The 17268-nt window shown below is 51.3% G+C and overlaps 1 protein-coding gene across 1 annotated transcript; it reads right to left on the bottom strand.

The window, feature by feature from the left end:
* Nucleotides 1-6623: 6623 nt before the first annotated feature.
* On the bottom strand, nucleotides 6624-7847 carry LOC147094565 (interferon-inducible GTPase 5-like). The gene has a single exon (XM_085974395.1). The coding sequence runs from the start codon at nucleotides 7845-7847 to the stop codon at nucleotides 6675-6677; it is 1173 nt and encodes a 390-aa protein (XP_085830521.1). The 3' UTR covers nucleotides 6624-6674.
* Nucleotides 7848-17268: the final 9421 nt, after the last annotated feature.

The following is a 17268-nucleotide window of genomic DNA, read 5'->3' as shown; positions in this document are numbered from 1 at the left end:
ATAAGTTCCTCCACTCAGAACTAAAGGAGGGGTAGCGATTCGGTACCGCTGTTTTAAAATTGGTTTTATTGGAATTGGTCTGAGTACAGCCAAAGGCTGCAAGACCAGGAAAATTACTTTAAACCAGTTTAAAGAAGCCCCCAACCCTTACAATGCTGGGTGTGAGGGACGATGTCACAGCTTCCGCTGCAGCAGAAGGGGCAGCGACCCAACGACTGAGTGCTGCCGGGCAATCTCAGACTGCATTCATCCAATGTCATTCATTCGTGGGACATGGGCACCGCCAGCAAGACCGGCGTTAATTGCCCATCCCTAGGTTCCCTTCAGGAGGTGGTGGTGGGCGTTCCTCATGGACCGCTGCAGTCCGTGTGGTAGAGATTAGATTGCCTCTGGTCTTTCGAATAATCAGGATCGACTGCAACCAATATGGTGGGTATATCGCGTTTAATTGAAGTTTAAGGCGGAATACAACGCACTAGCTATACAGCAAAAACCAACGACCGTGACAAGTGGTGGGTATCGGGCCCGATCGGACAGATGGCTGGCGTGCATGAACAGCTCTCCTTCTCTCTCTCTCGAACTAACCAAGAGTGTTAGACTGAAGTCAGCATAGATCCACCCTCGGGAGTGCTCCGCTCCGCTCCGCTCCACTCCACCATCCGCGCTGGAGGTTATTCAGCTCTTCCTTTGTTCGGGGTGGATCTGGAGTAGAATATGCTGAGGACTGGTTCCTCCTTTCCTCATCCAGCCCTCTCCGCCCAAGTCAGATGTACCATTCTTGGCCTTCAGTTGCTCGTAGCTGCTTGTTATTGGTTATTTATGTCCAAAGCTGTTCATGCAGCTTATTAACTATTTCATTCCATTATCAGACTATTGTAAAATAGAATGAATCATTAAATTCCGAAAGATACCCTCTATTCTATTCTCACACATTGGTTAACTTACACATGTTAGCAAGCAGTTTTGTTAAACAAAGTTAAAATCCTAACTTAGCATTACAATATGGTTATTAGCTGTAATGGAAGAAACATAGGCATTGGGCCTTGGTTGGCAAAATGAAAGATACAGTCAGCAACCTTCCCAGCTCACAAACAGCTAGCCTGGGAAGCAAGGTCATATGTGACTGCCACGGTGTAGAATGTTACAACATCTGCAGGGAATTTAAAACACAGGCAAATTTTAAGCATCTAGACCCAGTATTATCCGCGTCACAATTTAATTCACGTAACCATATCCATTTTAGGTACCCCTAATTTCTAACAGTGTGGTGAAGGTGCTTTCACAGTGTTATTAGCGAGGGAGATCCAGGACTTTTGACCCAGCGAAGATGAAGGACCGGCAATGTAATTTGAGGGGAACATGCGGTGGTGGTGTTCCCATGCACCTGCTGCCCTTGTCCTTCTAGGTGGAAGAGGTCGCGGGTTTGGGAGGTGCTGCCGAAGGAGCCTTGGCGAGTTGCGGCAGTGCATCTTGTAGATGGTACACACTGCAGCCACGGTACGCCGGTGGTGGAGGGAGTGAATGTTTAAGGTGGTGGATGGGGTGCCAATCAAGTGGGCTGCTTTGTCCTGGATGGTGTTCAGCTTCTTGAGTGTTGTTGGAGCTGCACTCATCCAGGCAAGTGGAGAGTATTCCATCACACTCCTGACTTGTGCCTTGTAGATGGTGGAAAGGTTTTGGGGAGTCAGGAGGTGAGGCACTCGCCACAGAATACCCAGTCTCTGACCCCGCTCTTATAGCCGCAGTATTGATGTGGCTGGTCCAGTTAAGATTCTGGTCAATTCCTCCCCCTTGCGGCCATCTACAATATCACTCTGTGCTCGAGAGATTTGTGTCCTCATTCTTGTCTTATCACGGACATTCTACGTGGAGGTAGGATGATCCCACCCACCAGGGCAGGGGATGCTTACAGTCGCAAGGCCTTCCCGTGATGTTTAACTTACTGAGCAGACCTTGGTGCAGATAATAGACTAAACCTCCCTTTTCCCCTTTAAGTTGGTGTCGTTGCAGCTTTCCAGCTGATGTGCTGGAAGTTTTAAATCATCAACAGCCCCACAGACCTTGGCCACCCAACTTGACCCATTTTCCCAAAGCATGCTGGGTAAAGGTACTGGGGTCCGGTCTCACAACTTCCATGCTTCACCATCAGTGGATGAGAAGTAAAGCTTCAAAACATTCCTCAACAACCAGACACAAGGACTGTCCGTTAGATAATCTGAGGTCGAGTTAAGGACTAACCTTCACCTTGGAGTCATATTTATATCAGTTACCTGCCCTTCTCTTCCCACTCCCCAATCATGGACACTTTTTCACCCACCTGCAATCAATTGAAATATCTAGAGAATACGCACACGCGCACGCGCACACTGAACATTCACTGTTCCGCTCTCTTGTGGAGCCCAGATTGTGGGTTATCGATTCTGGGGAAAACCATTCAAACCTCCCCCAGGCAGGACCAGTGGGGATCAGCATCAGACCAATCATTGGGGTCCCTTTCCCTCTCTCCCTCAGTGTCTCTTTCTGTCTCTCCCTGTGTCCCTTTCTGTCTCTCCCTCAGTGTCTCTTTCCCTCTCTCCCTCAGTGTCTCTTTCTCTCTCTTCTTCAGTATCCCTTTCTCTCCCTCAGTGTCTCTGTCTCTCTCTCTCCCCCAGTGTCTCTTTCTCTCTCCCTCAGTGTCCCTTTCTCTCCCTCAGTGTCTCTGTCTCTCTCTCTCCCCCCCGTGTCTCTTTCTCTCTCCCCCCCGTGTCTCTTTCTCTCTCCCTCAGTGTCCCTTTCTTTCTCCCTCAGTGTCCCTTTCTCTCTCCCTCAGTGTCTCTTTCCCTCTCTCCCTCGGTGTCTCTTTCCCTCTCTCCCTCAGTGTCTCTTTCCCTCTCTCCCTCAGTGTCTCTTTCCCTCTCTCCCTCAGTGAACCCTTTCCCTCTCTCCCTCAGTGTCTCTTTCCCTCTCTCCCCCAGTGTCTCTTTCACTCTCTGACCTCTTGTGCATCCTGATTTTAATTGCCCTACCATTGGTGGTCAGGCTTTCAGCTTCCAAGGCCCTAAGCTCTGGAATTCCCTCCCTAAACCTCTCCGCCTCTCTCTCCTCCTTTAACACCCTCCTTAAAACCTACCTCTCACCTGTCCTAAATCTCCTTATGGGGCTGCATGTAAAATTTTGTTTGGTAACGCAAGTATGAAGTGCCTTGGGATCTTTTATTATGTTACAGGCGCTATATAAAAAAAAGCTGTTGTTTTGTGTGTGTGAGTATGGGTATGAATATATGTGAGCTTGAGTGTGTGTATCTGTCTGTATGTTTTTAGATCTCGTATTTTGTAATAAGACGGGGTTAATTAGTAATCTCATAGGAAAGGATCCTCTGGGGAAGAGTGATCATAATATGATAACATTTCACTTTGAGTTTGAGAGTGACATACTTAAATCCGAAACTAGAGTCTTAAACTTAAAGTAATAAATATCAGTAGAGAAAAAATAATTGAGAAACTTAAGGGACAGATCCCCTGGACCTGACGGCCTACATCCTAGGGTTCTAAAAGAGGTGGCTGCAGAGATAGTGGATGCATTGGTTGTGATCTTCCAAAATTCCCTATATTCTACAATGGCCTCAGCGGATTGGAAGGTAGCAAATGTAACAATGCTATTCAAGAAAGGAGGGAGAGAAAAAACAGGGATCTACAGGCCAATTTGGCCGGACATCAGTTGTTGGGAAAATGCTGGAATCCATTATTAAGGAAGAGGTAACAGGGTGCTTCGAAAATCACAATATGGTTAGGCAGAGTCAACATCGTTTGATGAAAGGGAAATCATGTTTGACAAATTTATTCGTTTTTTGAGGATGCAACTAGCAGTGTAGATAAAGGGGAACCAGTGGATGGAGTATATTTGGATTTCCAAAAGGCATTCAATAAGGTGCCACATAAAAGTTTATTACACAGGATTAGGGCTCATGGGGTTGGGGGTAATATAGTAGCATGGATAGAGGATAGGTTAACAGACAGAATACAGAGAGTAGGGATAACTGGGTCATTTTCAGGTTGGCAGGCTGTAACTAGTGGGGTGCCGCAAGGATCCGTGCTTGGGCCTCAGCTATTTACAATCTATATCAATGACTTGGATGAAGGGACCAATTGTAATGTATCCAAGTTTGCTGATGATACAAAGCTCGGTGGGACAGTAAGCTGTGAGGAGAACACAAAGACTCTGCAAAGGGATATAGATAGACTGAGTGAGTGGGCAGTAAGGTGGCAGATGGAGTGTAATGTGGGGAAATGTGTGGTTATATCCTTTGGTAAGAAGAATAGAAAAACAGAATATTTTTTAAATGATGAGAAACTATCAAATGTTGGTGTTCAGAGAGATTTAGGTGTCCTCGTACAGGAAACGGAGAGCGTTAGCATGGAAGCAATTAGGAAGGCAAATGGCATGTTAGCATTTATTGCAAGGGATTTGGTGTACAAGGGTAAGGAAGCCTTGCTCCAATTGTACAGGGCTTTTGGTGAGACCACACCTGGAGTACTGTGCACAATGTTCGTCTCCTTATCTGAGGAAGGATGTCCTTACCTTAAAGGCAGTGCAAAATGGTTCACTAGATTGATTCCTGGGATGAGAGGGTTGTCTATGAGGAGAGATTGTGTAGAATGGGCCTGTACTCTCTGGAGTTCAGAATGAGAGGTCGTCGTCGTACGTGTCTTCACACTGTTCCCTTTGGGGAACTGTATGAAGTGGTGGAAGGATTTCTGGCCGCAATTAACGCTCCTTCCGTGACCGTAACCATCTTCGTACCAGCCATTAGAGTGGTTAGTCCTATGGCAGGAGGGTTTTACAGGCTCCCACAACCCATACGAGGAGGGGGGGCGGCCACCCACACCCACGGACGCAAGTATCCCGCTGGATGTCAACCCAGAATTTAGAGCCGGAGCTCCGACTCCACTTGCCGGGACTGTCTGGAGCGGGGTTCGAAAACCCTACGCCTTCTGGCCCAGCGGCGGGGTTGCTACCGCTACGCCAAAGGCCCACTCCAGAATGAGAGGTGATCTCATTGAAACATATAAGATTCTGCTGGGGGGTTGACAGGGTAGATGCGGAGAGATTCTCTCTCCTGGCTGGAGTGTCTAGAACTAGGAGACATAGACGGAAAAATTCAGTTGGTTGCGCCTCCCGTTAGCACCTGAAGAGGGCGCTAACAGGACGCAAACCAACTAGCTCCCGGGCGCGGCCCTGCCCACTCCTCCCGCAAAATTCAGCGGGAGGTTATAACCGGTACTGGCGATGACGTCATCGGTGTGCGCAGCGCCCCGCTCACACCCCGGCCACGATCTTCGGGAGCGCCCCCTGACTCACCGCCGGACGCTATGTCTGACAGGGTCAAGGGGGCGTACCTGCGGCCAGGGAGGCGCAATTTAAAGGCGAGGTGTGGGGCGGCCATTTTTGTTGCAGGTCGCCTGCCAGCACCTGCCTGCGCTCCCGTCCCAGACCTCCTGAAACGCCCACCCCCCGCGGAGTGCTAGCTGCACTCCAAGAGCCCGGCACTTCTCTTAGGTGCCGGGCCCTTTTGCCTGCACTCCCGATCCTCGGGGGCCCAGCTGGGCCCCAGATCGCGCTGCACAAGGCCCCTCCCCTTTAAGAAGGGGAGGAAGGCCTGCAATTCCACAGCGCGACGTGCCGCAGCGTGTGGCGCTGCGACACATAACGCCGCAATATTGACTCACAGCGCTACAAGAGGGATGCAGGGCGCAACCACTCAATTTCCGGCGCGGGGACACTAATTTTTCCAGGGTGCTGCTCAATTTTTAGCCCATAGTCTCAGGATAAGGGGTCGGCCATTTAGGACTGAGATGAGGAGGAATTTCTTCACTCAGAGCGTTGTGATCCTTTGAAATTCTCTGCTCCAAGGGGCTGTGCATGCTGAGTCTTTGAGTATATTCAAGGCTGAGATCGATAGATTTTTGGACTCTCGGGGAATCGAGGGATATGGAGATCGGGCGGGAAAGTGGAGTTGAGGTCAATGATCAGCCATGATCTTATTGAATAGCGGAGCAGGCTCGAGGGGCCGTATGGCCCACTCCTGCTCCTAATTCTTATATTTTTATATGTGTGCGTTTGTGGGTGTGAGTGGGTGTATTGTTTGAGTCAGAGTGTGTGAGTGATTTTGTGAATGTATCTGTGTGTGTAAGAATGGCGTATGAGTGTGCGTCTGTGTGTGAGTGAGTGTGAGTGTGTGTTGTGTGGGTGTGTTGATTGAGTGAGTGTGTGAATCTGTGTGTGTGTGTGTGTGAGTGAGTGTGGGTGTGTGTTGTGTGGGTATGTTGATTGAGTGAGTGAGTGTGTGAGAATGTGTATGAGTGTGAGTCTGCGTGGTAGTGAGTGTGGGTGTGTGCGTGTGTGAATGAGTGTGGGTGTGTGAATGTGTGTGAGCGTCTGTATGTCTGAGTGTGTGAGTGAGTTTGGGTGTGAGTGTGTGTTGTGTGGGTGTGTTAATTGAGTGAGTGAGTGAGAATGTGTATGAGTGAGTCTGCATGGTAGTGTGGGTGTGTGAGTGAGTGTGTGAGAAAGTGTGTGAATGAGTGTGGGTTTGTGAGTGTGTGTGTGTGAGCGTCTGTGTGTGTGTATGTCTGTGAGTGTGAGTATTCCAGTGTTCTGGACAGTGAGGAGCTGGGAAGTGATCAGCTCCTTTTCCTCTAGTCCATCACCTGGAAGGCCTTCACCAGCACCCTCTTGCTGTCCTCCGCCATCTCCTCCACGGCCATCGCCAGCAGGTTGTAGGTGTTGATATAGTTGATTCCGGCAGCCATGAGATTTGGAATCAATGGCAGCGATTGATCAAATATACCCAGCACTTGATTCGTCTTTTCAATCTTTGTTAGCTCCTTCAGGACAGTGTTGTATGACACCTCCTTTCCAAATGTGGACTTTACTTCTGATCTGAGCCCCTCCATCATCTTCCCCTCTCTCTTCGCCAGTCTCCAGAGGGATTTGACATCCAGACCGAAGATGGTGTGGTAGGAGGTGAGCCTCTTGACCAACAGGAGAACGTCACAAGCAATGGAGAGTCCTCGGATTGTCACCGCAGCAGCAGCAGCCGACAGGAGGGCAAACTTCCAAGTGTCACGCATTAGGATCTCTTTCTTCTTCTCTACGATCAATGAGGTGATATTGGGGAGAGAAAACAAAAAGGCCCGTCTCTTCAGAGCAGGAAGATCCTTTTCCAGAACATCCTGCAGTTTCTCAAGGTAAAACATATCCAGGTTCCGACTAGCAACCAGGAAGACTTTTGGAGATTTTATCCCATCCCTCTTCAAACGCTCAACGGAGTCATTCCAGAATTTCTCCAGGGTTTTCTCCTCATTGTACTGGGACTTCTCACGATGTTTGGCTGAATCCAGGTCCAGGTCTAGTTTGCTTCGGACAAAATAAAATTTCTTCTTCCTCTGCTGAATTTCTGTGGCCAGATATACATCATTCTCTGTAAAGCGAGAGGCACTGAGGATAATGAAGAAATCGTATCGCTCAAAGTTGGCGCGATCCAAATATTCACTGGCTTTAAAGTTTGGGGTTCCAATCCCAGGGAGGTCCCAGATATTGACGGTAGCATTGTTCGGGTATTGATAAGCTGTCGGTTCCATTGTCGTTTCGGTTTCCCCTGTTGGGGCTGCCCCTTCTTCACCATCGTCAATACCCCGTAAAGCATTGATGAAGGATGACTTACCAGTGCCTGAAACCCCCGTCACTGCAATCTGAAGTGTAATACTCTCGGATTTCTCCAAATCCAAATGTATTTGCTGAACGACCGCATCCAGCCCACCGCTGTTGAACAGATTCTTGTACGTAGTTTCTTCAGCAACACCGGCCATTGTGGATCTGTAAGTGGAGATAGAGTTCAGAGAGGCACAAATCGAATGTCTTGAATTTTTAAATTTGTATTTTTGCATTGATATATTCAGCATGCAAATCCATAACTCCCAAATCCCAAGTACCTGAGTTGGACGGTTTGTCTATCATGGGGGTGAATTCCTTTGTGGTGTCTCCAATGTGATAGATACACCGTCCTTTCCCCCTCTGGGACCGGGTGTCACAGTGCGTTAGATACACCGTCCTTTCCCCCTCTGGGACCGGGTGTCACAGTGCGTTAGATACACCGTCCTTTCCCCCTCTGGGATCGGGTGTCACAGTGCGTTAGATACACCGTCCTTTCCCCCTCTGGGACCGAGTGTCACAGTGCGTTAGATACACCGTCCTTTCCCCCTCTGGGACCGAGTGTCACAGTGCGTTAGATACACCGTCCTTTCCCCCTCTGGGACCGGGTGTCACAGTGCGTTAGATACACTGTCCTTTCCCCCTCTGGGACCGGGTGTCACAGTGCGTTAGATACACCGTCCTTTCCCCCTCTGGGACCGGGTGTCACAGTGCGTTAGATACACCGTCCTTTCCCCCTCTGGGACCGGGTGTCACAGTGCGTTAGATACACTGTCCTTTCCCCCTCTGGGACCGGGTGTCACAGTGCGTTAGATACACTGTCCTTTCCCCCTCTGGGACCGAGTGTCACAGTGTGTTAGATACACCGTCCTTTCCCCCTCTGGGACCGGGTGTCACAGTGCGTTAGATACACTGTCCTTTCCCCCTCTGGGACCGGGTGTCACAGTGCGTTAGATACACCGTCCTTTCCCTCTCTGGGACCGGGTGTCACAGTGCGTTAGATACACCGTCCTTTCCCCCTCTGGGACCGAGTATCACAGTGCGTTAGATACACTGTCCTTTCCCCCTCTGGGACCGGGTGTCACAGTGCGTTAGATACACTGTCCTTTCCCCCTCTGGGACCGGGTGTCACAGTGCGTTAGATACACTGTCCTTTCCCCCTCTGGGACCGAGTGTCATAGTGCGTTAGATACACCGTCCTTTCCCCCTCTGGGACCGAGTGTCATAGTGCGTTAGATACACTGTCCTTTCCCCCTCTGGGACCGGGTGTCACAGTGCGTTAGATACACTGTCCTTTCCCCCTCTGAGAGTGGGTGTCACAGTGTGTAAGATACACTGTCCTTTCCCCCTCTGGGACCGGGTGTCACAGAGCGTTAGATACACTGTCCTTTCGCCCTCTGGGACCGGGTGTCACAGTGTGTTAGATACACTGTCCTTTCCCCCTCTGGGACCGGGTGTCACGGTGCGTTAGATACACTGTCCTTTCCCCCTCTGAGAGTGGGTGTCACAGTGTGTTAGATACACTGTCCTTTCCCCCTCTGGGACCGGGTGTCACAGTGCGTTAGATACACTGTCCCTTCCCACTCTGGGAGTGGGTGTCACAGTGTGTAAGATACACTGTCCTTTCCCCCTCTGGGACCGGGTGTCACAGTGCATGAGAGACACTGTCCTTTCCCACTCTGGGAGTCGGTGTCACAGTGGGTTAGATACACTGTCCTTTCCCCCTCTGGGACCGGGTGTGTCAGTGCATTAGATACACTGTCCCTTCCCACTCTGGGACCGGGTGTCACAGTGCGTTAGATACACGGTCCTTTCCCCCTCTGGGACCGGGTGTCACAGTGCATTAGATACACTGTCCTTTCCCACTCTGGGACCGGGTGTCACAGTGCGTTAGATACACTGTCCTTTCCCACTCTGGGAGAGGGTGTCACAGTGCATTAGATACACTGTCCTTTCCCCCTCTGGGACCGGGTGTCACAGTGCGTTAGATACACTGTCCTTTCCCCATCTGGGACCGGGTGTCACAGTGCATTAGATACACTGTCTTTTCCCCCTCTGGGACCGGGAGTAACAATGCGTTAGATACACAGTCCTTTCCCCCTCTGGGACCGGGTGTCACGGAGCGTTAGATACACTGTCCTTTCCCCCTCTGGGACCGGGTGTCACAGTGCGTTAGATACACTGTCTTTTCACCCTCTGGGACCGGGTGTCACAGTGGGTTAGATACACTGTCTTTTCGCCCTCTGGGACCGGGTGTCACAGTGGGTTAGATACACTGTCCTTTCTCCCTCTGGGAGTGGGCGTCACGGTGGGTTAGATACACACTGTCGTTTCCCCATCTGGGACAGGGTGTCACAGTGTGTTAGATACACCGTCCTTTCCCCCTCTGGGACCGGGTGTCACAGTGCGTTAGATACACCGTCCTTTCCCCCTCTGGGACCGGGTGTCACAGTGCGTTAGATACACCGTCCTTTCCCCCTCTGGGATCGGGTGTCACAGTGCGTTAGATACACCGTCCTTTCCCCCTCTGGGACCGAGTGTCACAGTGCGTTAGATACACCGTCCTTTCCCCCTCTGGGACCGAGTGTCACAGTGCGTTAGATACACCGTCCTTTCCCCCTCTGGGACCGGGTGTCACAGTGCGTTAGATACACTGTCCTTTCCCCCTCTGGGACCGGGTGTCACAGTGCGTTAGATACACCGTCCTTTCCCCCTCTGGGACCGGGTGTCACAGTGCGTTAGATACACCGTCCTTTCCCCCTCTGGGACCGGGTGTCACAGTGCGTTAGATACACTGTCCTTTCCCCCTCTGGGACCGGGTGTCACAGTGCGTTAGATACACTGTCCTTTCCCCCTCTGGGACCGAGTGTCACAGTGTGTTAGATACACCGTCCTTTCCCCCTCTGGGACCGGGTGTCACAGTGCGTTAGATACACTGTCCTTTCCCCCTCTGGGACCGGGTGTCACAGTGCGTTAGATACACCGTCCTTTCCCTCTCTGGGACCGGGTGTCACAGTGCGTTAGATACACCGTCCTTTCCCCCTCTGGGACCGAGTATCACAGTGCGTTAGATACACTGTCCTTTCCCCCTCTGGGACCGGGTGTCACAGTGCGTTAGATACACTGTCCTTTCCCCCTCTGGGACCGGGTGTCACAGTGCGTTAGATACACTGTCCTTTCCCCCTCTGGGACCGAGTGTCATAGTGCGTTAGATACACCGTCCTTTCCCCCTCTGGGACCGAGTGTCATAGTGCGTTAGATACACTGTCCTTTCCCCCTCTGGGACCGGGTGTCACAGTGCGTTAGATACACTGTCCTTTCCCCCTCTGAGAGTGGGTGTCACAGTGTGTAAGATACACTGTCCTTTCCCCCTCTGGGACCGGGTGTCACAGAGCGTTAGATACACTGTCCTTTCGCCCTCTGGGACCGGGTGTCACAGTGTGTTAGATACACTGTCCTTTCCCCCTCTGGGACCGGGTGTCACGGTGCGTTAGATACACTGTCCTTTCCCCCTCTGAGAGTGGGTGTCACAGTGTGTTAGATACACTGTCCTTTCCCCCTCTGGGACCGGGTGTCACAGTGCGTTAGATACACTGTCCCTTCCCACTCTGGGAGTGGGTGTCACAGTGTGTAAGATACACTGTCCTTTCCCCCTCTGGGACCGGGTGTCACAGTGCATGAGAGACACTGTCCTTTCCCACTCTGGGAGTCGGTGTCACAGTGGGTTAGATACACTGTCCTTTCCCCCTCTGGGACCGGGTGTGTCAGTGCATTAGATACACTGTCCCTTCCCACTCTGGGACCGGGTGTCACAGTGCGTTAGATACACGGTCCTTTCCCCCTCTGGGACCGGGTGTCACAGTGCATTAGATACACTGTCCTTTCCCACTCTGGGACCGGGTGTCACAGTGCGTTAGATACACTGTCCTTTCCCACTCTGGGAGAGGGTGTCACAGTGCATTAGATACACTGTCCTTTCCCCCTCTGGGACCGGGTGTCACAGTGCGTTAGATACACTGTCCTTTCCCCATCTGGGACCGGGTGTCACAGTGCATTAGATACACTGTCTTTTCCCCCTCTGGGACCGGGAGTAACAATGCGTTAGATACACAGTCCTTTCCCCCTCTGGGACCGGGTGTCACGGAGCGTTAGATACACTGTCCTTTCCCCCTCTCTCCCCATAGCCCTGTATCAATCCCAAAACTAATCCCACTGCCCCGCTCTCCCCCCATAGCCCAACATCAATCCTAAACTAATCCCACTGCCGCGCTCTCTTCCCAAAGTCCTGCATCAATCCCAAACTAATCACACTGCCCCGCTCTCTCCCCATAGCTCTGTATCAATCCCCAAAACTAATCCCACTGCACCGCTCTCTCCCCATAGCCCTTTATCAATCCCAACCTAATCCAACTGCCTCGCTCGCTCCCGATAACCCTGTATCAATCCCAAACTAATCAGACTGCCCTGCTCTCACCCCATAGCCCTGTATCAATCCCCAAACTAATCCCACTGCCCCGCTCTCTCCCGATTGCCCTGTATCAATCCCAAACTAATCACACTGCCCCCCTCTCTCCCCATAGCCCTGTATCAATCCCCAAACTAATCCCACTGCCCCGCACTCTCCCGATTGCCCTGTATCAATCCCAAACTAATCACACTGCCCCCCTCTCTCCCCATAGCCCTGTATCAATCCCCAAACTAATTCCACTGCCCCGCACTCTCCCCATAGCCTTGTATCAATCCCAAACAAATCACACTGCCCCGCTCTCACCCCATAGCCCTGTATCAATTACCAAACTAATCCCACTGCCCCGCTCTCTCCCCATAGCCCTGTATCAATCCCAAACTAATCCCACTGCCCTGCTCTCTCCCCATACCCCTGTATCAATCTCAAACTAATCCCTCTGCCCCGATCTCTCCCGATAGCCCTGTATCAATTCCAAACTTATCCCACTGCCCTGCTCTCTCCCCATAGCCCTGTATCAATCTCAAACTAATCCCACTGCCATAATCTCTCCCGCTAGCCCGGTGTCAATCCCAAACTATTCCCAATGCCTCGCTCGCTCCCGATAACCCTGTATCAATCCCAAACTAATCAGACAGCCCTGCACTCACCCCATAGCCCTGTATCAATCCCCAAACTAATACCACAGCCCCGCGCTCTCCCGATAGCCCTGTCTCAATCCCCAAACTAATCCCACTGCCCCGCTCTCTCCCGATTGCCCTGTATCAATCCCAAACTAATCACACTGCCCCGCTCTCTCCCCATAGCCCTGCATCAATCCCCAAACTAATCCCACTGCCCCGATCTCTCCGCATAGCCCTGTATCAATCCCAAACTAATCCCAAATCCCCACTCTCTCCCCATAGCCCTGTATCAATCCCAAACTAATCACACTGCCACAATCTCTCCCGATAGCCCTGTATCAATCCCAAACTATTCCCAATGCCTCGCTCGCTCCCGATAACCCTGTATCAATCCCAAACTAATCAGACTGCCCTGCACTCACCCCATAGCCCTGTATCAATCCCCAAACTAATCCCACTGCCCCGCGCTCTCCCGATAGCCCTGTCTCAATCCCCAAACTAATCCCACTGCCCCGCTCTCTCCCGATTGCCCTGTATCAATCCCAAACTAATCACACTGCCCCGCTCTCTCCCCATAGCCCTGTGTCAATCCCCAAACTAATCCCACTGCCCCACTCTCTCCCCATAGCCCTCTATCAATCCCCAAACTAATCCCACTGCCTCACTCTCCCCCCATAGCCCTGCATCAATCCTAAACTAATTCCACTGCCGCGCTCTCTTCCCAAAGTCCTGCATCAATCCCAAACTAATCACACAGCCCAGCTCTCTCCCCATAGCCCTGTATCAATCCCCAAAACTAATCCCACTGCCTCGCTCTCTCCCCATAGCCCTTTATCAATCCCAAACTAATCACACTGCCCTGCTCTCACCCCATAGCCCTGTATCAATCCCCAAACTAATCCCACTGCCCCGCGATCTTCCCATAGCCCTGCATCAGTCCCCAAACTAATCCCACTGCCCCGCTCTCACCCGATTGCCCTGTATCAATCCCAAATTAATCCCACTGCCCCGCACTCTCCCCATAGCCTTGTATCAATCCCAAACAAATCACACTGCCCCACTCTCACCCCATAGCCCTGTATCAATTACCAAACTAATCCCACTGCCCCGCTCTCTCCCCATAGGCCTGTATCAATCCCAAACTAATCCCACTGCCCCGCTCTCTCCCCATAGCCCTGTATCAATCTCTAACTAATCCCTCTGCCCCGATCTCTCCCGATAGCCCTGTATCAATCCCAAACTAATCCCACTGCTCCGCTCTCTCCCCATAGCCTTGTATCAATCCCAAACAAATCACACTGCCCCACTCTCACCCCATAGCCCTGTATCAATCCCCAAACTAATCCCACTGCCCCGCTCTATCCCCATAGCCATCAATCCCCAAACTAATCCCACTGCCCCGCTCACTCCCCATAGCCCTGTATCAATCCCAAACTAATCCCAGTGCCCCGCTCACTCCCGATAGCCCTATATATACTATATATATCTAACCCGTGCAGCACCTGCCTTGGGAATGTTTGATGGGACAGTGTAGAGGGAGCGTTACTCTATATCTAACCCGTGCTGTACCTGCCTTGGGAGTGTTTGATGGGACAGCGTAGAGGGAGCTTTACTCTGTATCTAACCTGTGCAGTACCTGCCTTGGGAGTGTTTGATGGGACAGTGTAGAGGGAGCTTCACTCTGTATCTAACCCGTGTTGTTCCTGCCCTGGGAGTTTTTGATGGGCTGGTTTAAAGAGAGCTTTACTCTATCGATTCTGTACCAAACCTTGATAGATTGCAAGTCCGGGGATTCAGCGCATACACAGCGCAGACAGAAACACGGAACTTGCGGGGCCTCTACCAAGGCCTAAGTCGTTGGTACGGAGACCATGATTTCAGGGCCATTATCTTTGTTTGATGTAATCCTTCACTCCTGTGTATAAGACAGTGAGTCTCACGGCCTAAAATTCATTCAAATCTCAGTAAAAATACCCAGAACAGACTTTAATTGTCTTTTATTTGCTTCATTTTCCTAAGGTGTACCCAGATATCTGCAGACCAACATTCATCCGCATGTGAATCCCTCTCTGCATTTAAATCAAATCACGGAAACACTTTTCTTTAATCTACCGAGGTTGAGTATTGAAATATACCAGGAGATCCAGGCACGTTTTGATAAAGCAGACTAACAATGAGTTCAGTGGGGAAATTTAGCAAACAACAGGCCGATTTTAATATGATAAGGCAGGATCTGTCCAAAGTGGACTGGGAACAGCTACTTGACAACCCTCTGTCTCAGTCCCAAACTAATCCCACTGCCCTGCTCTCTCCTGTTAGCCCTTTATCAATCGCCAACCTAATCCCACTGCCCCGCTCTCTCCCCATAGCCCTGCATCAGTCCCCAACCTAATCCCACTGCCGCGCTCTCTCCTCATAGCCCTGTATCAATCCCCAACGTAAGCCCACTGCCCGCTTTCTCCCCATAGCCCTGTGTTATATCCAAACAAATCCCACTGCCCGCTTTCTCCCCATAGCCCTGTGTTATATCCAAACTAATCCCACTGCCCCGCTTTCTCCCCATAGCCCTGTATCAATCCCCAAATTAATCCCACTGCCCCGCTTTCTCCCCATAGCCCTGTATCAATTCCCAAACTAATCCCACTGCCCGCTTTCTCCCCATAGCCCTGTGTTATATCCAAACGAATCCCACTGCCCCGCTTTCTCCCCATAGCCCTGTATCAATCCCCAAACTAATCCCACTGCCCCGCTCTCTCCCCATAGCCCTGTATCAATTCCCAAACTAATCCCACTGCCCCGATCTCTCCGCATAGCCCTGCATCAATCCCAAACTATTCCCAATGCTTCGCTCGCTCCCCATAGTCCTGCATCAATCCCAAACTAATCCCACTGCCCCGCTCTCTCCCCATAGCCCTGCATCAATCGCAAACTAATACCACTGCCCCGCTCTTTCCCCATAGCCCTGTATCAATCCCCAAACTAATCCCACTCCCCTGCTCTCTCCCCATACCCTGTATCAATCCCCAAACTAATCCCACTGCCCTGCTGACTCCCCATAGCCCTGTATCAATCCCCAAACTAATCCCACTGCCCCACTCTCTCCCGATTGCCCTGCATCAATCCCAAACTAATCACACTGCCCCGCTCTCTCCCCATAGCCCTCTATCAATCCCCAAACTAATCCCACTGCCCCGCTCTCTCCCCATAGCCCTGTATCAATCCCAAAACTAATCCCACTGCCCCGCTCTCCCCCCATAGCCCTACATCAATCCTAAACTAATCCCAATGCCCCGCTCTCTCCCCATAGCCCTGTTTCAATCCCCAAACTAATCCCACTGCCCCGCTCTCTCCCCATAGCCTTGTATCAATCCCAAACTAATCTCACTGCCCCGCTCTCTCCCCATAGCCCTGTATCAATCCCAAACTAATCCCACTGCCCTGCTCTCTCCCCATAGCCCTGTATCAATCCCAAAATAATCCCACTGCCCCGCTCTATCCCCATAGCCCTGTATCAATCCCCAAACTAATCCCACTGCCCTGCTGACTCCCCATAGCCCTGTATCAATCCCCAAACTAATCCCACTGCCCCGCTCTCTCCCGATTGCCCTGTATCAATCCCAAACTAATCACACTGCCCCGCTCTCTCCCCATAGCCCTGTATCAATCCACAAACTAATCCCACTGCCCCGCTCTCTCCCCATAGCCCTGTATCAAACCCAAAACTAATCCCACTGCCCCGCTCTCCCCCCATAGCCCTACATCAATCCTAAACTAATCCCACTGCCGCGCTCTCGTCCCATAGTCCTGCATCAATCCCAAACTAATCACACTGACCCGCTCTCTCCCCAGAGCCCTGTATCAATCCTCAAAACTAATCCCACTGCCCCGCTCTCTCCCCATAGCCCTTTATCAATCCCAAACTAATCCAACTGCCTCGCTCGCTCCCGATAACCCTGTATCAATCCCAAACTAATCAGACTGCCCTGCTCTCACCCCATAGCCCTGTATCAATCCCCAAACTAATCCCACTGACCCGCGATCTTCCCATAGCCCTGTATCAATCACCAAACTAATCCCACTGCCCCGCTCTCTCCCGATTGCCCTGTATCAATCCCAAACTAATCACACTGCCCCGCTCTCGCCCCATAGCCCTGTATCAATCCCCAAACTAATCCCACTGCCCCGCTCTCTCCCCATAGCTCTGCATCAATCCCAAATTAATCCCACTGCCCCGCACTCTCCCCATAGCCTTGTATCAATCCCAAACAAATCACACTGCCCCACTCTCACCCCATAGCCCTGTATCAATTACCAAACTAATCCCACTGCCCCGCTCTCTCCCCATAGCCCTGTATCAATCCCAAACTAATCCCACTGCCCCGCTCTCTCCCCATAGCCCTGCATCAATCCCCAAACTAATCCCACTGCCCCGATCTCTCCACATAGCCCTGTATCAATCCCAAACTAATCCCAAATCCCCACTCTCTCCCC

Source organism: Somniosus microcephalus, unplaced genomic scaffold (genome assembly GCF_052327205.1).
Source record: "Somniosus microcephalus isolate GS21.2 unplaced genomic scaffold, FLI_Smic_1.0 unresolved_chr1, whole genome shotgun sequence".
NCBI lineage: Eukaryota > Metazoa > Chordata > Chondrichthyes > Squaliformes > Somniosidae > Somniosus > Somniosus microcephalus.
This window is presented reverse-complemented; position numbering and strand designations above follow the sequence as displayed.